This window comes from Mytilus galloprovincialis, chromosome 9 (genome assembly GCF_965363235.1).
Source record: "Mytilus galloprovincialis chromosome 9, xbMytGall1.hap1.1, whole genome shotgun sequence".
In the NCBI taxonomy this organism is placed as follows: domain Eukaryota; kingdom Metazoa; phylum Mollusca; class Bivalvia; order Mytilida; family Mytilidae; genus Mytilus; species Mytilus galloprovincialis.
Genome location: NC_134846.1, coordinates 84454392 through 84478966, shown reverse-complemented (window position 1 = coordinate 84478966; position 24575 = coordinate 84454392). Strand labels below are relative to the sequence as shown.

The 24575-nt window shown below is 32.2% G+C and overlaps 1 protein-coding gene across 1 annotated transcript; it reads left to right on the top strand.

Annotated features, from left to right (window-relative positions):
* Positions 1 to 506: 506 nt before the first annotated feature.
* On the top strand, positions 507 to 17379 carry LOC143046196 (uncharacterized). Its single transcript, XM_076219238.1, has 4 exons — positions 507 to 624; positions 13653 to 13766; positions 14921 to 15241; positions 16640 to 17379. The coding sequence occupies exons 2-4, from the start codon at positions 13668 to 13670 to the stop codon at positions 17243 to 17245; spliced, it is 1026 nt and encodes a 341-aa protein (XP_076075353.1). The 5' UTR covers positions 507 to 624; positions 13653 to 13667; the 3' UTR covers positions 17246 to 17379.
* The last annotated feature ends 7196 nt before the right edge of the window (positions 17380 to 24575 follow it).

Here is a 24575-nt window from a genome sequence, read left to right as displayed (position 1 = left end):
GAGAAAAAGTTTCTTAAATTTGTCTTAAATCATCTCATACCAAAAATACAAATGGTTTAAACTTCTGATTACTAACACCGAGTAAAGCACGTTCGTCATAATTATAACAAAAGAGAAATGATGATGGAATCAATTCTGTAAAAACACCGTGTGTTACCATTTGTATTATTACTACCTAAATGACCTTCATATCCATATAAAACAACATGAAATATTTTGAAGTTAACTTTGGTGACACTTCCTGAAAAATAGCTTGATTTGCCCCTGCCTGTTCAGGTTCCAGAGAATATTAGATAAACAATAATTTTTAAACTAGATAATAAAAAGATTGAAATCTTACCTCATGGGCAAATTGTTGACCATTATACTGCATTTGCTGCATAAACATGATAAACAATATATCTGTATGCACATACGTGTCATACAGCAATCATATGATCTACTGATATATTATATGTTATCAACATTGACCTGTTTTTAAATCTAGAATGCAGTTTTCGGAAAATCAACTAATGAATTACTGCTTATGCGCAGTATGTACTATACAATAAATGGCTGACCTTGTATAACAGGAAAAAGAAGAAAGAAATGTGAAATTAATTTTTTTCTGGACTGTGACAAACTGTGAGTACATTTCCTATAAAATTCAAATGTAAATCATATAAAATGTAACAAGGGATCGTAAAATATTTTGTCAGACGAAAGAAAATTAATTTAAATTTTTATAGTATATTTGACTACATAATACAAAGAACTGTCATATTCCTGACTTAAGAACAGACTTTTCCCATATGAAATATGCGGTAAGCCAACACCAGTAGACATATATATTATTCCTCCTGCTTGTCTAAATATGTTTCCGCAAACACTAGATTCAACAAAACAGTGATGTTGACGTTACTAGACTTCAATAGTAATAGAGTTATTAATTATCCCTTCGGTCTCCTGAAGTTTAGGCCGTGGCTTTCTACAAAATCTATGTTATAATTAACGAAACACCACAAGACTATCCGAAAGATATGAAATATCTATAACTTATTAGTTGAAAAGTCACCATAAAGTTTTAAACATCACTGTATTATGACATATATCAACCTCTGATTTTTTTTTTAAATGGGAACAGGTTATCATCACAGTGTGTCAAAGACGAAAATGATGATTTTTAACGTTTTTCCGAATACTTAATGGAAGGAAAAAGTTGAGATGTTTCATTTTAGTTACTTATGGGTTCATAGGCAAACAATAAAACATATGACCCTCTAAACTGTTTCATTACGAGTAACACAAAAGTGCTCATTTGTAAAAAATCTAGAACTGACAAAAATAAAACAAAAAGCTCCTGGAGTCCGCATTTCATTCCCAAATCCACACGACAATATCATTTTGTGAAAAATCTGTACAATCTGTTAAAGATGTGCATTTTTCAGTTAAGACATGTTCTGATTTTGTGTGGTGGGTCCTGACATTGTGCTGGTGGGTCCTTCAAGGTGCTGGTGATTTTCGGTAATAAGATTGTCCTATTTGAAACAAATGTTACAGAACCAATAAAATTGGGCAGATAATTGTATTTAATCGGATTTGTGACTCCTATTTTTAATTTGGTGCATCCATTTGGCTGTTTAATAAGCGTTTTCAAATAATCGTTACTTGTATCACATAAAAGGGCAACATCTTCCGTCCAATATCCGAAGAAAAGATATCTTATATATGTAGGACTCAAATCTATGGTGGGTTCCAAATCTATGGCAGATTCCTAATCTATTGCAAATGTGACGTTACAAACGTCAAACAAATCAAATGTATGGCAGATTATTGTTTTCTCCAAATCTATGGCAGATCTTTAAGGTTTAAAATGAAATTTACATTGACTTTGGTCGACTTTTCAGCATCTGTTCTGACAAGCCATGTGAGCTATTGGTATCCTGTTGCACCTTAAACTTTTTCTTTCCCATCTTCCTCTCAGGAATATTTTACCCAATTCATACTTGACAGGATTATTATCCTAGTAACAGGTGTTACCAATGTATTGAACATTTTAAGTTAGATATTCCACAATAATATATTGATTTTGTGTGTCAGTTTGCGGTATCTGATCTGAATTTTCGGAAAAGTGCAAGTATATACAAATTGGCCTGTTGAATATTTTACTCGATAGGTTTTGCACTAACTAACTGAACTTTTGGGATATAAACCAAAACAATACATTTCTACAACTTGAGTATCTTTTTACAAACAGCGGTAATGTTTGTTGATGAATATCGTTTTTCCTAGATTCACACAGGAAAATCCATTAGGTAACATTTGTTTCAGTATCTTCAGAGAAGATTAGAAAAATAAATAAAATACGGACGCCAAGTCAATCGCGCACACGGCCAATGTCTCTAGGCGAACTTAGAGCGTAACAGCTTGATATCCAGTTGAAATTAAGACCAAAAAAAAAATGGAACTCTCTATTAAATAAAGTTTGTATATTTGGATTGTTTTAATCTGTTTATATGGCCTTTAAAAGGTAAATGCAGGTGTATACTTTAAAATATTTTGCACCTTATATACTTGTTTGTACACAATTGATAGTATGAACATTACAAACCAATAAAAGTCTGAAATGGCCTATATCCGTACTCGACTGCGTGGAATTTTACTCGACCAGTCTAAATTGGTCAGAAATTTACTTTATAATACTCGACTGCAGTCTGAACCATACTTCATAGTCTGAACTTGTACTTCGAAAATGTCTGAACCATGCTCGACCTAGGCGGAACCATGCTTGACCTAGTCTGGACCATACTCGACCGAGTCTGAACCATGATACTCGACCTAATCTGAACCATAATCGACCAAGTCTTAACAACCTATACTTATTTTATGTATCTATACATTGTTTTTTTTTTTTATTAATTTAGGAACTGGAAATTTGAACAACAATTTTTAATTATAAATGTATTCATTATAGCATTACTTCAACACTATATTTATCAATAGAATACACAAAAATATAAATTTTAAAATAAAAATTAAGCAAGCTGATCAAATTACCTCAAACCTGAATTCTGACTTATATTTTTGATGTTTTTCAAAATATTTGAATCTTTCAAATATATTTTATAGTTATTGGACAATTTTAATCATTTAAACTTAAGCCTTGTATAGATTTAGGGTATTAGTTGAGTAAAGTAAATAACGCAGTGAATTTGTTTTGATAAATTACATTTCCATGAAAATAGAATATAAAGCAACTTAATCAATTTAAAAAATGACACCTTTGTTTTGTAAAACCATGAATTTATTTAATCATTATAATTAAACTTCCATAGCAATCCTTGGTAACATTTTAAAAAATGAAATGTGTTTTAAATTTGCAGTAACTTATTTTTTTTTTATTATTTCATTCAAACTTAAATATTCCTTTGTCAAAATTAAAGACATGGCATACAATAAGCCTGTGATAAGGTTTAATTACGGTTCATTCTCATTTATCCAACTTTTTGAAATAATAGGTAATACAGGTAAAAAAAAGTTGGATAGATGAGATCAAAGGTAATCCAGAACAAAGGGTTTTTCAATTAGAGTTTGGGTTGAATGACAGGTGAAAAATAAGACTGAAAATTATACCCGGATTAACTTTTCTGTAGTATTATTTAGCATAGCATGTTAAAATGTGCAACTGACATTTAGTTAATGTAATGTTAATCATTTGAAAGTATTTTAAAGTTTGTTAACCGTTAATTAAAATGTGAATTGGATAGAAAAATATCAGTTGCACTTTTATTCATGAAGAGATTTGTCAATGAGATCAGAGACATATAATACATGTCTCTGATGAGATGGAGCTTTTTTTGTGTAATAGATCATCTTTGTTCATTTTTTTCTGTTCTTCTGACCAAATGATCCAAATAAGACAAAATATAAGTTGATAACGTTTTACTACACAAAGACTGAACAGAACAAAATTCACATAACATATAATACATATAATTTTTTTTATATATATAAACAAAAGCAAAAGCAATGCAAACACAATGGTTAAAAATACGTAGCACAGAAATATCTATAGCACACACTAAAGGAATGTTCAGTAGATCTTCATCCTAGTTTAAGTAGGCGGGATACTGCATCAGTATAGTGATATAGTCCTTGCCCTTGTTGTAGTCTATCCTTAAGTTGGGTCAGTCTGTTGTCTGTGTAGGTCTAGTGGCGTTTCCAAGATTTTTGAAATAGGGGGCGGAGAATGAAATATTTTTGGACAATTATTTTTGCCAAAAACATAAAATAAATAAGTAATGCACTAATGTAACGGTTCCTGACTTTGAGCTTGTATATTTTATAGTTAAAGTGTCAGGGTTTAACAATGTTTTATTCCAAACTCTATAAACGGGAAAAAGCTGACAAAAAAAATCTTTGGACTCTTTTTTTAATTCAGTAATGAAGATAGTTGATATACGTATTCAACATTTTAAAGAACATTTTACTATAAACAATAACCACAATATTTCTCGTATCAAACATAAACTAAAAGAACTAGCCAAGGAATTTGTTTTTGTCCCGGCAGATAAAGCTGCTAATAATATTATTATTGTTTGACGTAAATTTTACATTGAGGTTCTGAAAAAGGAAATCACCAATTCACCAACATTCCAACTGACTCCATTTTCAGAAAAGGAAATCTGTAACAAACATAAACTTTTAGCCACCGCTTTACAAGCAGAGCCAAATACAATGAAAGTCCCAACTATGTATTGGCTTCCGAAGCTACACAAAACCCCTTACAAATATAGATTTATTTCGTCTTCAAGCCATTGTTCAACTACTAAATTGTCTTTTCTTCTTACCAGCACACTCGGTACAATTAAAAACCTGATAATAAATTGTTCAAATAAGGCCTTCGAAAATAGTGGAATAAATTACTTTTGGAGTGTCAAAAACTCGTTGGAAGTACTTGATAAATTGCATGCTTATATTGGTGATTTTGAATCTGTTCAAAGTTTTGATTTTTCTACCCTGTATACCACACTGCCTCACATTCTCATTAAGAAAAAATTCACACACCTAATTAAATGGGCATTCAAAAAATCAGAATGTGAATATATATGTTCAAACTCTTTTAGGTCATTTTTTTAGTAGCAATAAACAAAAAAACTATGTTAATTGGACATGCTTTGATACTATATATGCCCTTGAATTTTTACTGGATAACATTTTTGTTCGCTTTGGGGATTCCGTATATCGTCAGATTATCGGAATTCCAATGGGGATTAACTGTGCACCACTTATTTGCGGACCTGTTTTTGTATTGTTATGAGTTACAATTTATGACAAAAATAAGCAAAGACCCATCGAAACAACATCTGATAAACAAATTTAATAATACGTTTAGATATTTGGATGATATTTTGGCTCTCAATAATGACGACTTCAGTATGTATATTAATGAAATTTATCCTGTTGAACTTACTTTAAATAAAGCTAATACTAACAATGACCACTGCCCTTTTCTCGATCTTGATATCTATATCACTAATGGAAAGCTGAATACTAAAATTTATGATAAAAGGGATGATTTTTCATTTCCTATCGTTAATTATCCGTTTTTAGATGGTGACGTTCCCTTGTCACCATCTTACGGTGTTTATATATCTCAACTTGTACGATTCGCTCGTGTATGTAACAATGTTTTAGATTTTAACGAGAGAAATTTATGTATTACTGAAAAATTATTACACCAGGGTTTTCGATATCACAAACTAGTCAAAACATTTACTAAATTTTATCATCGGTATAAAGACATCATTCGTAAATATAGCTCAACATGCAGACTTCTAATACGTTCAGGTATTTCACATCCAATTTTTTATGGTAATATTCTTTATAAAGCACAAAGGTGTCAGTATTCACCTCAGAAACTTACAAAACCTTTGAATAGACTTATTAAGAAGGGATATAATTACGATACTGTTGTCAAGTCATTAAAGATTGCATATTTTGGCGTTAATATTGAGTCACTGATAAGGTCTTTGCATCGGAACTAAACACATTATTTTTTTTAAAAACAGTTGTTGGCATGACACGGGTTATGTTCTTCTCATATATGTTATGATGGTATGATACTAAACCCCTAACGGGAAGGATTGTGCCTGATGTTCATATGATGAAATCATAATCTTTCAGTCAGTTTAATTTAAGTCTGGAGCTGGCATGTCAGTTAACTGCTAGTAGTCTGTTGTTATTTATGTATTATTGTCATTTTGTTTATTTTCTTTGGTTACATCTTCTGACAATCGGACTCGGATTTCTCTTGAACTGAATTTTAATGTGCGTATTGTTATGCGTTTACTTTACTACATTGGTTAGAGGTATAGGGGGAGGGTTGAGATCTCACAAACATGTTTAACCCCGCCGCATTTTTGCGCCTGTCCCAAGTCAGGAGCCTCTGGCCTTTGTTAGTCTTGTATTATTTTAATTTTAGTTTCTTGTGTACAATTTGGAAATTAGTATGGCGTTCATTATCACTGGACTAGTATATATTTGTTTAGGGGCCAGCTGAAGGACGCCTCCGGGTGCGGGAATTTCTCGCTACATTGAAGACCTGTTGGTGACCCTCTGCTGTTGTTTTTTATTTGGTCGGGTTGTTGTCTCTTTGACACATTCCCCATTTCCATTCTCAATTTTATCTCTCCATTAATTGTCTATGGTATGTTAAAATTATTGGATGGATCTTAACAGCAGAAGACCAATAACGAGAAATTCCAAATCATACGGTATAAGGCGTTACTAAACATTTCAATAGTCCTAGGCCAGGATTTTATGAACGAAAGGCGTAATTACGGTTGCCCTGGTAGAGGGTCCATGGGGAAGCTCATAAGCTCCTGGGTTTCAACAATTTAGCATCAAATTATGAAGAAGCCAGACTAATAAACATCTCTCTATTTTTAGATTAGATTCTGGTTTCTTTGAACAACACATGATACAAGACAAACAAACACTAAGTATAAAGTTCGTTCTTTTTAAATATTTTAGGCTTTAATGTGGAATACATGATTGAATATGGAAAATTGACTTTATTGTACAACAGTGCTAAATTAAAGCAATCATGTCACTGTCTAGTTCCGATAGGTGGTATATGGTACATGAATAAATATGGTGCTTGAACTTGATGGCAAAATGTAGGTCCAATGATGTGACTTAGTTACTAAGTAATGGATTTTGAAACAATATTATACTACCAAAGGCTATCCAGATTGGGAAGTAAAAATGCTTTACCAAATATACATGTCATACATGTTACTAGTATACATTGTAAATGCAAATTAACGCAAAACCTCAAATGAACAAATATTACTGATTTGTGGGTTTCTTTTGTACAAATAATGAAACATTTATCTATTATTTAAAACAAGGATTTGTATAGTAAGATATTACTATACAAATCCTTGTTTAAAATATACTAAATTAAATTTAAAAATAAAATGTAACACGTTTACTATCGCCTATTTTATCTATATTTTTTAAATAATATAAAAACATAGAGGAACAAATTTAATGTCAAATTTTAGAAAGACACCTTATTATTACTAAACAAACAACCCAATAATCAACAAAAATAAAAAGTTGGCTAAATGAGAATACCTTATTTTAAAAAGTTGGATAAATGAGAAGACACCTTAATTACATCAGTACTTGTGTGTTTTACAGGTAAATCAGAAAACCCCACTTTATACTCGTGTATAACTTATCTAGTGAATTCAAAAGGCCTTGCGATTTAAGTTGTACAGGATATTGTAATTTTGGATGATTGTTATTTAGTATTTATAGTCCAGTCAATCTACCATAAATTTGACCCTAACCTTGAAGTAATTGCAACAGAAGATTTTTTAAGTTTTAATCTTTAGCATTATACCCCAAATGTACACAGAAAAAAGTCACATAAAATCTTACTTGAGGAAAAATCAAAATATTTAAGCATGTATTCTTCTTTTTGTGGTTTAAAGTTTCTTTAAACAAGTAAGATTCTGAAAAAATATAATTTACGTATATAAGCCATACCAAATTTTCACATTTTTTTTTCAAAATGGTCAAAAAGCCACAAATTTGCAATTTCTTTAATGGAAAAATGCAAAAAAAAAACCCAAAAAAACTACCCATTACACTTCGGTTTTGTACATTTCATGAGCAGAAGATTATATAATTTAGTTAAATACGAACTTATAACCCCATTAAAGTATCATACTTTACATAAATTTAAGGAAAATTAACCAAAAACTGACCAAATAAAGACTCATTTTTGCGGAGTTTGCTGTCCTTCTAATGTAAATTTCTTTAGGAAATTAAAAATGCAGATTTTGGGTTTTCATCATGTTAGATTTTATGGGACTTTTTTTCTGTGTATATTAAGGGTTAAATGCTATAGATTAGAACGAAAACATTTTCTGTTGCAATTTGTTTTCAAGAGGTTAAATCTTAGTTTGACTGGACTATTAATACTCTCTAACCAGGTGTGATCTGTTTAATGAGTTTGCCCCAAGCAGGGGGTATTAAGTTATACACAAATCAGAATCTCTGTCTCTGATATACATTTTGTGTAACATATATAATATATCCCGAATTATAATAAAAGACGTTTTAGCAAAATATTTCTGGCCAAAAACAAATTCTATATGATAATAGTTTGTTTACTTCATGCAACCATGGAAGTAATATATTACTTCTATGATGCAACCAGTATAAAAAAAAAAAGAAGATTTGGTATTATTGGTGATGAGACAACTCTTCACAACAGACAAAATGAGACACAAATTATTAACTATAAGTCACCGTACGGCCTGCAAGAATGAGTAAAGCACATACCACATAGTCATTATTTCATAAATGATTTCATACAATATCTTAAACAGACAATTTAGTTAAAAAAAATACAAATTGGATTTCCTTTTGATCTACTTGTTCTTCTTAAAGAAAAATAGATTTAAAAAAATTGTATTTGACAATTTTCAATGATACTATACAAATTCTTATATTTTTCATTTTTACACGTCCTAGATTTAGGTATAATGTATTCAAATTTGCTTGTAATACAAAAAAAGAATTATTTTTACATCATGCGGTAAAAGCATTTTTCAAGGCATGTGTACGAAGCATAACATATATGTCAAAACTTCATCTATAGCTCTAAATTAATACATACGGGACAATTTTCGTAATAATGTGCTTAAAACTGTGAAACATTTAAAAAAAACATTTGACTCCTCTATATATTTGAAAATGAAACTTCTAAGTCGATGAATGCTATTCAAACTTCTTATACTTTTAGAAAAAAACAAATGTCGAATAATGAAAAAACATTAAGTACAGTATGAAGCCTTTGTAAACAGAAATCATAATGTTGAAAACTAGTGGTTTTAATAAACCCCAAGGACGCCACATTATTTTTTTCCCAATTCAATCTGAATTCGTTCTAAGTATAAAGCAGTATAGTGGAAGATATTAGCAAGCAAAATCGAAAAAATTGTGCAAATGATTATACAAGCATGAAAATTAGCACGAAGCATCATTATTACATACTGTTTAAGAAAAAACTGCTGGCCAAAAAAAAAAAAAAATCATTTTTTCAAGATGGCCACCACCTTTTCTAAAATGGCTGTTTTTTCCAGGTTTAAAATATTTATTTATTTCTGAAAAACGTTTTCTTTTACCTTCTTTTAGAATAAAATATTATCAGATCTGGTCGCTACCTTCTTTTCATGTAACATATATACTAGAAATGAATATTTGACATGTTCAGGGTTTGCGCATGCGCGAAATGTTACAAAATTCACACAAAAACATTTGAACTATTCATTATATACTTAGCGCGTTTGGATTTTTATTGACGTTATGAATTTGTTTCATACCATTTTTTAAGGTTATTATACACATGCATTTTACAATTTCGCGCATGCGTAGACTATTTAAAGACATAAAGAGTGATTTACACGTACTACAAGGGTACAATGATGTAAATCGCAGTACATCTTACAGATAAGGATTTGGATTTTGTAAGCATATCTTTCTCATCATTTTATTCTTCTAATCCGTTAGGCTCTTCTGTTCAAGTTCGTGTAACTTCTATTATGGCACTGTTTGAAAACACGTCCTTCATGTGCAATGATCAAGCGCATTCATTGGATTAGGTGAAAAAGGTGGTTAACTTTCTAAATTCTGGGCAACCTTAAATAATAGCTGCAGATCAACCACGTTGGTATTGGCTCAGCAATTTCAGTGGGAATGGCCAGATTTGTACGGAGAAAATAAATTATCGTCATGTTTGGTGGATTGCACATTGCAATGGCTCGTTTTAAAAAACATTGCGTGATAGTGGATGGACATGTGCCCTCACTGAAACCGATATTGCAACACCTAGAATGACAGACTCTTTTCATGTATGTTCAAATGTAATTAGGACTAAATACGCACATCGATGAAAGCATGTGTTTTGCTTGAATTGATCATGTCAGCTTATGAAAGCGTAAACGCAGAAAATATTACTCATGACTCTGTGACGTTTAAGTATTCGATCAACTGGTGTAAGGAGAGGGAGTCATCACGACCATAGTTTAATTTCTGGCCTTCAACTATTAATGTAAAGAACTGCTTGTGCTTTCGGTAGTACGCCCATTTCAAAAGTCGTATATTGTACTTTACAAACAGTCCATACCAAACATAATACCGTATTTTGTTTGTCTTTACTATTTTAATTATGATCGATGGTTACCGATTCATTTCCATGATAAAGCATTCCTTCACGAACATCACCCACAGGTTGTACTTTTCAAGTGGTAATTTTACTATGCGTAATAGTTGTTTCTTATATCAAATTGATCAGGCACAAAAACTGAATAATGCATTTGTGAAGGGCGATGTTGGTTCCATACGTTTAACAGAAGATCCCTTTGAGACGAAGGATGGTAGCTGGACCAGAAGTCAGTAGACTGGTAGATGAATTTTACAGATCTAGTGGTTTGAGTAATTCTACAACAGATGAACAACACCATGAAGACTCTAGGATACACAAAAGTATTTCTTTGAAAAACTTCCAAAGCTTTCCAAAGTGATGAACGAGTTTGGAAATTCATTTCTAAAAGAGTCGTTAAATTTGTACACAATGGACTCCTTTAAGGAAGTTGTTGATTCGGAAGCAGATAAGATATGTATAAAAACTCTACGATATTGGTACCAAACAAAACGAAGTTCTTTTGAAGCAAATGCAAAATAAAAGAGAATCGGCAATGATAAAATTGACATTTTCCACTTTGTTGCCGCCATTTTGGAACCGGAAGTCACTTTTTTCTTCATGTATGTTTTGTTTTATCGTACTTTAGGAACTTTAATTGACGTTATATCAAAACTTACATTGGATTATACCTATAAAACAGCTTTAAAAGGATTTACAAAATGTAGCCAATTGGATATGACGTCATTTCCAATGAGCGGTGGCCATTTTGAAAAAATGATTTTTTTTATGGCCAGCAGCTGATTTTTTTTAATTATCATGTAGTCAACCTGTATACCAAATTTCATGCTTGTATCACGATTTGCACAATTATGTCCATAATATCTCCCACTAGTAATAGAAAGTGGTAAAGCAAAAACCAAGTTTTGATAACAAACAAAATCTTCAGAATCTACACATCAATAATCCATAGAAAAAATGTGTATAATCCTTATAATTGTTAGTCAACTATTCGAGAATTTTAATTAACATTTGATTGTGTAATGGCTACAAGAGTTATCATCAAATGATCAATTGACAGGTCGTAACTAAGGAGTTGGCCACCATATTGACTTTCTGAAATGCATAAATGTTCGATAAATGCAGCATAATCTTAAATGAAATAAAAACTATCTAAAAAAACTATACATTAATATAAAAGGTTGCAATCTTGTTATTGACTGAGATATAGTAACAGCTATTGACTTAAATGAGATAAAGAACAGGGGCGGATCCAGCTATTTTAAAAAGGGGGGAGTCCCAACCCAGAGTAAAGGGGGGGGGCGGGGGGGTTCCAACTATATGCTCCCATTCAAATGCATTGATCGTCCAAAAAAAGGGGGGTTCCAACCCCCGGACCCCCCTGGATGTGCCAATGAAGAATTACAGACTTTTCACGACCAGGATAAGACAGCTAAAGGCCGGAAAATTAACTATGTGTATTTCAGTTCCGATCAACTGTCATTAATTCGTGTTCGTTTTGTTATGCATATATTTTACAGATACATTAAATATTAAAATATCAATTATTAATACGTGTTTATTTGCTTTGTTACTCTGCAATTTGAACGATTTTACAAAAATACATTATCTGTATTTGATAACTTCTGACAATTTAGGCACAGTCACCTCCAAAGAGGCGGTGTCGTGTCTAATTATAATTGTTTTAATTTTCAACAAGTAATTTAGATTTTTTAAAAGAATGGGTGTATAACTCAAATTCTTTAAATACATCCATTTTATATCTATCAATTATATCTACATTTCCAATACTAATTCAACAACCACCTGCACACAAATTACCTTAAAAAAGAGGGATGAAAGATACCAGAGGGACAGTCAAACTCATAAATCGAATATAAAACTGACAACGCCATGGCTAAAAATGAAAAGGACAAACATGCACACAATAGTACACATGACACAACATAGAAAACTAAAGAATAAACAACACGAACCCCACCAAAAACTAGGGGTGATATCAGGTGCTCCGGAAGGGTAAGCAGATCCTGCTCCACATGTGGTACCCGTCGTGTTGCTTATGAGATAACAATCCGTAAAATAGTCTAATTCGGTAGGTCACATTTATGAAAGGGAAGGGGATTGTAGTTACGACGTTAGGAACATATCCAATATCATTTGTGAAACGGTTATTCCATAACGGTCAACCAACTCGTGATGGCGTCCGTAAAATTTAAGAAGAGATGATTTCAACTTCACCATTTGGAACTCTTGATTTAATAGCTTCCTTCTGAGCAGCAACCCTCTATTAAGAAAATCATCATAGGAAATGCAAGCACAGAAATATCGTATCAATTGGGAGATATATACACCGTATGCAGGTGCTGCTGGAATGTTGCAACTTAGAAATGAAAACTTAAATTAGGGTAGAGCGAGGCATTCCATAGCTTTTTAGAAAGCTCAAACTTGTATGTATTTGTTTTTAAATCTCAATTTGCTGAAAATACCTGGATCCCGGCATGCATGTGTATCGTGCATGAATAGAACACAATGACGGTTACGAAATAGTTTCGGAAAAATGGTAAATCGAAGTGTTAACCAAGGGAAAAGTTCTAATCGACCAATCTAATTCAAGTATTTATAGATACATGCAAATCATATTGAAGACTTGCTTCATCTAATAGTCTAAATACTTCATGTTAGGATAGTCGGGAAGATGAATATGTTACTGAGTGTGCCAGTGACCTAATAGGATATGTTTGGGGTCAGAAAATTCCATATTGGGATTCAAGCTTCGGTCTGATCCGATATGTAATTAACTGACCCCATATATGTCGCATTAGGTCACTATTACATTAAATAATTAATTTTATTATTCAATATACATACATGTATGTAGCAGTGAAGTTAACATATTTGTTTTAATAGACACTTTTTTTTCCTTTCAAAGGAGTGTGTAGTGAAGATGTCCTGCATAGTATGTAATCAAGAGAAGTTGTCGAAGGAATTTGCACCAGACAATGCTTCAGATGAATGCGATCACGCTAGCTTAACATGCTTAAGAGTATGAAAGCTTTAATAATTCATTGGTTTTACTACCATATTAAAGATACTCACCATGTTTCTTCTTGTGTTTAAATGGGGAGCACATATTCGCCGCAAAACCCGTATTTTTACCAACGACTAATATTCATTCAATCTCCGGCAACTTATTATGCAATTTTCAAACATGTTTAAAAGAGGGACGAAAGATACCAGAGGGACAGTCAAACTCATGAATCGAAAATAAACTGACAACGCCATGGCTAAAAATGAAAAAGACAAACAGACAAACAATAGTACACATGACACAACATATAAAACTAAAGAATAAGCAACACGAACCCCACCAAAAACTAGGGGTGATCTCAGGTGCTCCGGAAGGGTAAGCAGATCCTAAAATTGAGAGGAAATAGTATATTCCGCGACACAAAAACAAGCACGAAACTTTTTCGTCGAAAAATACTTTGGAAAATATTCATTAACCCTGTAATATGCTAAAATGTGGGTAATTTTCCCGAAAAATTTATGACAATCGGGGTTGTTTTATAGTTCACGAATGACATGACTTTGTAATTGTCAGAATTTAGTTATTTTTGACATTTTGTACACCTACTTGAGTATGCTAAAATTGATTCACATGCGTATTCGCACAGTTGTAATAATAGGTAATGGAACGTTATATTCAGATTTTGAAAATAATCCGAGATTTCAAACATCACTAACTAGCTTGTATGCTAAGATCAAATTCTACAAATCTTATACTTTTGTCTGGACCGATAGACAAAGGATCACTTTCTGGTTTGGAAAATTTTCTGGTATAATGTTCCACAGTTACGAAACTTTTAACAGTTATGTTTAAGCAAGTAGTGTAAGTATCCTGATGCAACTTATTTTACCTTATCATTTAAATGACCTATGATTTAAAAATATATGAATATTTCAATCATATTATGCACTCTTGGTTTATTTATGTTCTTAATTTTGTCTTATCTTAATCTTTCATTTGCCTTTTTGTTTGTGTTTGTTTAAAAGATGTTTTTAGATGCTCCTGTGTACGTTTGTTTTGATATTTTTATATCTATTTGCCTTATTTTCTATTTGTTTTAATTGTTTTAACTGGTCGTCATAAACTTGTTTTGATTTGTATAACTTTATATCCTTTTATGTTCATTGTAGTGTTTAGTAAATAGTGTTGAAAACAATGGAAAGTGTCCATACCCGGGTTGTTTTCAAGAAATTAGTAAAAATTGTGATCAGATAGTCTTATTTAAAGAAGTTCTTGCACAAATGTTCACTAAGTACGAAACAACATATAGCCCTGTTGTGAATATTGGAAGTGAAGAAACATTTGTTAACGTAATAGGTTTGACTGGAGAATCAACACGAATCAAATATACACCATATATAACAGTTCGTCAACTAAAGCAGCACATAAATCAAACTTGGAATATTGATCCCAGTAAGCAAAAACTTCTTTATGAGGACAGGGAAATGATTGTGAGTATCTTAATATTATTTAACTAAAATAACTGTATTTGGAAAATAACTTAAGGTCTATCCATAGGATAGCGGTATATTTTTTTTATTTCATTACTTTGGTTTGTTCACTTATAGTTTGTTCTTTTATGTTTCGTCAATCTTTTCCTTTAAGCTTCTTTTATAACAACTGGACTCTAGCTAGATGTCCTGATAACTTTCTATTATAAATGTATGCACATAATTGGATGGTTTAAAATAAAATAAAAATCTAAAATAGGAATAATTTTATACCTTAACAGTGTTTTGCAAAATTGTTCGGTATTGTGGGTCCTAAATGATCATCAACTTCCTACTTATTTGGTTTAAAAACAAATAATTTATGATTCAAATATCATTGATGCGATTTTTTGAACGAAACGTGTGTCTGGTGTATTACAATTAATCCTGGTATCTACGATAACTTAAAAATAATACCTCATTGTTCTGTCGATCAAGCAAGATATTGGTTGTTATGTAATGGAATCGATTTAATTTATAAAAGATTCTGTAAGGGTTGCATAATACTGACAAATTGTATGGCAAATTATGCAACAGTGATATCAACTTTACTGATAAAGGCAACAGTAGTATGCCGCTGTTCAAAAGTTATAATCGATTAAAAGAAAACAAATCTGAGCTACAAACAAAAAACGAAGAACGCATTCATAATGGTTCCAAACCCTGGCGTCATGAATGAACAATCCAAAATCAATGATCAGAAAAGATTCAAGAAAAATTAAACGTGTTCGAAATAACGCTTATGGAAATGATAGGATTACAAAAGCTTAATTGTTCACATGGTAGAAAATGCCATTTTTATCTATTTTATTTTTATTGCAATTAATATTGTAAGCTTATTTTGTTATCTAGCTTTCCTTTGAAGCTTTTGAAATAATCGACCAATTAAAGAAGTTTGTTACTGAAAACCGCAATTTAAATGACAATCTCGTCAATATATCATCATGAGTTATTTCTAGATTTACCGAAAATTTGTTTATCGAAAGATTCTCTCTACATACTTTTTCTAAAAAGCAAAGTGCACACCCTCGTTCAAAAGCAACAGGTGCTATAAGGCCTGGCTGGTGGTTTCTGGCAAGTTCACTTTTTGCCTGAATGTTTTCTCTTTCTGTTAAAGTTTTAAAGATGAATAGCATAAACTTCGAACTCTGCACCCAAAAAATAAAGTAAGCCGGTTATGACTTTTAAAAAATTAACCATTCTTTATTCTAGACGATTATGAAAAAAGTACACAGATTATTGTTTTTTTGTTGGACACTACGATAAATGTTGATGACACTCAGTGCACTAATTTTTGATAATTTTACAAGAAAAATGCAATGTAATAATATTTAATCATTTTTAATTGTATATTTTCAGAATACCTCTCCAAATGGCAGATCAGCGACTCTCGGTGACTATGACATAAAGCCAAATGCAACAGTTAGTATGGTTGTTTGCCTTTGCAGTATTCCTGAAAAATTCAACAAAGTAGTATTTGATTTATATTGGGGTTATCCATATCTAGGAAGAGACTACCTCAATGCTTCGTGCTTGCTGTATTCTGGAACTACTTTCTATGGCGTATGCGATTTTAAGCACCAACCTCATCCCTCCATTAGACACTCTGGAGATATAATGGACAATCGCAATAGGTTAGGGCATCATAAAATTGAAGTTTGTCTTCATAATATGCCATCTGTGGTAACGCATTTGTTTTTTACACTAAGTGCTTGGAGGTGTCCAAATCTATCAAAATACAAGAAACCAAGCCTTAAGTTTTATGAGGCATCTAGGCCGGAAGTTAGTTTAGGCGATACTACGTTTACACATGCGAAATACTCGCAGGCTGTCATTATGTGTTCTGTGTCAAAAGAAGAAGGTAAATGGGTCGTATATGAATTAGGGACGTTATCAGCCGGGAATGTACAGAGATATGGTCCACTTAAAAAAACAATAACACGTCTCATCTCTACAGGAGTTTAATTATAAATACATTTTTTTATACCAAAATAGACCGATTTAAAGTAAAAAATAAAAATAACTTATAATATATTTTCTGAATTTACCGTTTCGAATTTACAGTTTGAGGGCTTGTATGCAATTAGCTTTTCGTATGGTCATGACCAAATACGAGTACTGAAATCGTTATTGAATCAGTTTATGGTACCTTTGATAACTAATTATACTTATGCGACTGAGTCTGATGTATACCTTTTTGACTTTTTGATTTATTTTATTTTTAGAAACAAAATTGCAAAACTATTTGTATGAAATGAAAGTATAGAAATTAAATATAGCGATTACAGTAATGGCACTAAAGAAAAAAGAATGGTTAATTATTAAATAAATAAATTAATAAAGCGAGTATATATAAAACATAACAACTAGATGTTATAGTGCTGAAAACAAATGAGCCATCAAAAGCTGAAAAAGACGAAAAAGCCAAACATCGACAATGACCGAATTATAATGCAGTAAATTATCCACTTGTAGAGAGGAGAAATTCGATGTGATAAAAATGGCGTTGTAAATTTAATTTCCATATAATTATACGAAGGCTTGGATAGGAATGAAACTTTATGAGAAAAATGTGATTTGATTTAATTCCCTGAATATTGTAATAAAAAAGTCATATAGGTCTATTCAACTGTTCGTTTATCAGGGAAATTTAATTGAAGAAAGTTTCTTTTATGTTTAAGAATAGTAAGTAAATAAAAGTAAATTAAAATATATAACCAAAGGTGGCAAGTGAAATATTGTTTTCTGTAAGACATCGTAGTTGTATGCTTTTAGTTGTTATGCTAGTACATGAGAACACTGTTCACAGACAAACTGTACTGACTCTGCTTTAGACAACTATATAGCACAATAATAAGTCTTCAAAAGTTTGAAAAGACATAACAGTCGAAGATCATATTCAAAATCAACAGACAAAAACAATATTATTGCGGATTCTTGTTGTTCAGTCTTCATTATTCTGTGTAGATTTAAGTAAAGTAAAAGTATGTTATTTTTAGACCATAGCGTTGTCTGGCTCTCGGTTTCTTCTATATATATATGTTATTTCCTTGTTTGTACGGAAAATTGATTTATGAAATAAACTCAACAAAGCTCTTATGAAAATATTTTTTACTTCTTATTCCAAGCAAAGCGCAGTTCCTATCGCTTGAAAGGAGGCCATTATAATCAAACATCTATCAGTTAAGGTGATAGAAGTATGGAGATGTTAAAAACTCATAAATTGATTAGGAAGTCAGAAATAAAGGCAACAAAAAATAAATCCTGAGGGAATCGCAATAATTCCAACAGGCGCGATTCCTGAAACAGTCGTATTTCTGTAGCTATGTGAATTAATATAACTAAATAATACATAAAAAAGGTAACAAAAGTTGCCATAAGATATTAAACAGTCCAAAATATCACACTAACAACAAAGAACACACTCAACCGAGAACATAGAATACAAACAGACAAACATTAATGAAAAAAACAAATTATACAAAAACAACCTTGGGCAAGGATTTACGTTAGTTCAAACTTTTATTTTTGCCTATCCATACTCATATGTTGTATAAGTAAAACCCGCAATAAAAAACATGAACACTCTAGTTCCCTAAAAAGATGACCAATTGAGGAATGAGGATATTCAAGACGAAACGTAATCTAGAAATGCTCGCATCAGGACAAATGAAGGCTAAAGATACCAAAGGGAACATTCCAAATTCGTAGGTCGAGATAAAATGACAAAGCCATAGCAAATAATTGAAAGCTAACGAAAAGATTCACAAAACACTTCATAGAAAATAAAAGACTGAGTAACTCAAATCTCACCAGAAACAGGTGTGATTAGGAAACTAGTAAACAGCTAGTGAAAGATATCGGGCTTCAATTTGATTTAGCAGACGCCCGTTTTGTCTACATACGACTCACCACAGGATCTCGGGGAAAACAGTTGGAGGATCAAATGAAATTTAACATCATTTAATCCCTAAAATTCCAATAAAGTGTGATAAATACAGTTATGGTACTATTTACCTGGTTAGTTTTATAATAATTCAACATATAGTAGCCCATGATGATTGTTGAATCAACAGCTCATGAAAACACACTTTCCGGATAAAGAACAACCTTAATAGAATATGAGTACAAGATTAACAACACTATGAAAATATCAAGCCAAAATCCAAAAACAAAACAAAACCCAGACGCACAAATACAGAACCACGCTAATATCCGTACGACCAAACGAGACTTTAAAGACCAAAGACAAATAAAAGGAAAAATTCACAAAACAAAACAATAATATACACAATGCCAGCACCAAACATCTGTATCCCAAGATTATCCTGTATTGTTTGCGAAAGAGAAGCAAAAGATACCAGAGGGACAGTTAAATTCATAAATCGAAAATAAATTTACAACACCATGGCTTACAAAAGAAAAAGACAAACGGGAAAATAATAGAACATCATACACAACAAAGAAAACAAAAGACTAAGCAACACGAAACTATTATTTTTGAAATTGATACTGAACATATATCCATCAGGTCTTGGTAACTTCCGATGAACATTTTAAGAAAAAAGGGTGATACGTTCTTTGGCAAAATCCTGTCTTATTGAATTTGTCTTTATACACGAGGTTTTACAAAGTCCTAGTACCAGCGACAAGCTCATGAATATCGAATGAGTTGAAAACTCCAAACGGTTTTGTGTTTAAGGTTCGGAATATCATTATAATTTTAAAGTTTAAATCGTCTCTTTTATTAAAGACTCTGGTACTGAGATGACAACTGAGTTCAAAATTCAGATATGTGTCTTTAATGATACAAATACATAAGCAAACATTTAAAGTATCACATCATTACACTTCCAATGCGGACAGCATCTGGGTTAATCTAATGGAAAATTTCACGGTGAATCATGCAGATGAACTGTTGTTCGAACAGACTTTTGTGATATCTAGGCATTCAATACAAGCCATTTTCAAAAGGAACACCTCCATCAGGTACCAAGACCAATTGATAAATATTCCATAAAAATTCACAAATAGTACACGATGGTCTTGAAGTATAGATTCTTGGTACTGACCATCTTATTAACAAGTTATGTTGTTCTTTTATTTGCCTTTAGCAATATAACTTTTACTGTTAATATAAAAAGATGTGGTATGATTTCTAATGAGAAAACTCTCCAGAAGAGTCCAAATGACACAGAAATTAACAACTATAGGTTACTTTATGGCCTTTAACAATGAGCAACGCCCATACCGCATAGTCAGCTATACAAGGCTTCTAAATGACAATGTAAAACAATTCAAGAAAACTAACGTCCTTTTTTATGTACAAACTACAGGCTCTATAGAGTCTGTGTCGGTCACCTTGATCTATGTGCATGTTAAACAAAGGACACAGATGGATTCATGACAAGTTTGTGTTTTGGTAATGGTGATGTGTTTGTAGATCTTACTTTACTGAACATTCTTGCTGCTTAAAATTATCTCTAATCTATAATGAACTTGGCACAGTAATTACAGTGAAAAATATTTGTAAATATGTTAAAACTGTTGAAATTTAACTATAAAGGGCAATAACTCCTTAAAGGGTCAATTGCCTGTTTTGAACAGGTTGACTTAATTGTAGGTCTTACTTTGCTGTACATTATTACTGCATACAGTTTATCTCTATCTATAATAATATTCAAGATAATAACCAAAACCTGCAAAATTTTCTTAAAATTAACAACTCAGGGGCAGCAACTCAACAACAGGTTGCCCGATTTTCAAAACAAATAGATGTTGGCCTACTAAACAATTTTATCCTGTCAGATTTGCTCTAAATTCTTTGGTTTCAGATATATGAGCCCAAAACTGTATTTTACCTACATTTTAAAAACTAGATACCCCAAAGATGATTTAGGCCAAGTTTGGTAAAATTTGGCCCAGGTTGTTTCAAAGGAGAAGATTTTTGTAAAAGTTAACCACGACGGACGATGACGGACGACAAGTGATGAGAAAAGCTCACTTGGCCTTTTGGACCAGGTGAGCTAAAAATGAACGAAAAACGAATATGTAACACATAAACAAACGACAACCACTGAATTACAGGCTCCTGGCTTGGGACAGGCACATACATACAGCATGTCACGGGGTTTAACATGTTAGAGGGATCCCAACCCTCCTCTAACCCGGAACAGTGGTAAAACAGTACAACATCAAAAAGTCTTATCAAAGTCTGTTTTGTTTGTGATATCCATTTGACGTGACTCCATCCTTATGCATCCCGTCATACTTTGAAAGACAGAATTATTCTATATCTACCTGTGTCAAACGCGTGATTCTACGAGTTAATGCTAACCTAACCATGTGTCTGTCAGGGTAAGGATTCAGTCCCACTACTTATTTTTTTCAATCCTTTTACGTGGATTTTACATAGATAAATAAAATCGGATGATAGCAAAGCAAAATGAGGTTGTTAAATTTTATGTATGCCTTTTTGTGCTCCTTTTTTTAACATTTCTTTTTTTTATTGATTAAGATGATAACACTGTTGAATTCTGTACCCCTATTTTTGATATTTGTACGTCTTGTGTCTGTTTGTTTTGTTTACGCATCGTTGTCAATATTAATGGAACTTGATGCGACTTTCATAAAAGTGAGAGGTTTAACTAGCTATAAAACCAGGTTTAATCAAACATTTTCTACAAAAGAACATGCCTGAAGCATGTCAGGAATATGAAAGTTGCTATCCATTCGTTTGATGTGTTTGAGCTTTTGGTTTCGCCATTTAATTGGGGACTTTCTATTACAATTTCCTCGGAGTTCAGCGTTTTTGTGATTTTACTTTTTGCAACCCAGGATAAAGAGTAACGGCGAGAGTCTACCATATGTCCCCATTCAAATGCATTGATCATCCAAAACAGGGGGTTCAAACCCTAGAACCACCTTGATCCTCCACTGACAAACAAGGTAAGACCTCAATGGAATATTTAATCAGGCCAGAAAGGACTTATTAATAAGATCTAATCCTTTTTAAAAGTTTTTATCTACGTTGGATTACCTGAGTTTTCATGTACACCTAATTCCTTGATAGGATACTCGTAGTAGTAGGACTTACAAATGACATAAAATTTTGTTACAGGTCGTTTACGTACCCGTGAGTCACACGTAACACATTGTTCACGTACCCTGAATGTATAAGTAACACTTTGTTCACGTATCCTAGAGGTACACGTAAATGTTTGTTCACGTATGCGAAATAACCTTTATACCCTATGCACAATGAACTCGTCAGCTGGAGAACACTAAATGACCAATTAAATCAGGCTTTGTTTTACTTTCTGTTGTAAGTAGTTTGAGGTAGGGGGATTATGAAATGATGCTGACAAAGATAATCCATTATTCATTGAAAGGAACGACTGGTTTTCTGTTGTGGTAAGCTGGACAAAAAATAGTCACACGTACTTTCAGGGTATGTAAACAAATATTTACGCGTACCACCATGTGAACTCGTCATCTGGAGAACACTAAATGACCAATTAAATCAGGCTTTGTTTTACTTTCTGTTGTAAGTAGTCTGAGGTAGGGGGATTATGAAATGATGTTGACAAAGATAATCCATTATTCATTGAAAGGAACGACTGGTTTTCTGTTTCTGTCTATGTGAACAAAAATTTACGCGTACCACCAGGGTATATGAACTAATTCTAACGCGCACCACCAGTGTAAGTGAAAAAAACTGATACGTGCACTTCTAGGAACGTGAACAAACTGTTAAGCGCACTTCTAGGGACGTGAACAAAGTATCCCGTACCTCTAGAGTATGTTTTAAAAAAAAATTATGCCCAACTGCATAAATAAGAAACAGCCTGGCTTATTACGTACCTTAAACGATCTTTTGTTCAAAAATATATATCCCCCTATTATGATTTTCTTATCCAAGTAGCCGTATTTGGCACAACTTTTTGAAATGTTTGGTCCTCAATGCTCTTCAACTTTGTACTTGTTTGGCTTTATAACTGTTTTGATCTGAGCGTCACTGATGAGTCTTATATAGACAAAACGCGCGTCTGTCGTATTAAATTATTATCCTGGTACCTTTGATAACTATTTACAACACTGGGTCGATGCCACTGCTGGTGGACGTTTCGTCCCCGAGAGTATCACCAACCCAGTAGTCAGCACTTTGGTGTTGACATGAAAATCAATTATATGGTCATTTTTACAAATTTCCTGTTAACAAAACCTTGAATTTTACCAAAAACTAAGGATTTTCTTATCCCAGGAAGAGATAATTACCTTAGCCGTATTTTGCACAACTTTTTGAAAATTTTGGTCCTCAATGCTCTTCAAATTTGTACTTGTTTGGCTTTATAACTGTTTTGATCTGAGCGTCACTAATGAGTCTTATACAAACGAATAGTCTGGCGTATTAAATTATAATCCTGGTACCTTTGATAACTATTGATAACATAAAACCAACTTTTGTTCTTAAATGAACAAGGATTAACTTACAAATATACAACAGATGTAAGTACAAAAAATGTATGGGAAATGCATGCTCCTTCAGCATGGTGAAACATTAATGTGTAGATATGATCCCTTAAACAGGCACGAGAGCATATAAACAAAAATTCTTTTGAAAAAAGATCGCTAGGTCATTAATAAAATTGAGAATGTAGATATGGAATATTTCAAAGAGACAACAACCTGACCAAACAGCTTAAGGCCACCAATGGGTTTTCAACAAAGCTACTATTATATATATATATTATATATATAATGTTAATCAAATACAACACAAAGAAACATACATAACATGTTTTAATATGAATAAAAAACATATTCACGAAAGATTATTGCATCAAATTTTAAAGTTTGAGTATTATTGTACAGTATTACTTGACATTTAAACATGTAATTATATATAGTGTCAGAACAACACAGTGGTATTACAAGTATGCATACAAATGTGTAGATTTACAATTACATTGTCTGCTTCGTTCTGCATGATATACATGAATTATTCCATTCCATTAAAGCAGAAAAGCAAAAGGTAACAGGAACAAATTATGCAAACATAGGCATGAGCCTAGGTGAAAATTATAAAAACCAAAATAAGTGAAGCAGTAAATATAATCACCATGATTTCATAATAAATTGAGACTTAAGCGTAAACTAGTGAGTCAAAGGTTAATGAGGTCAATGAAGTGGAAATGTACATTCGATTGACTTTCTTCGGAATATTGACCTAAAATCAAGGATTCATCCTACAATATCCTGAATTATCATATTTCCAAAAGTACTTTTAAAAACC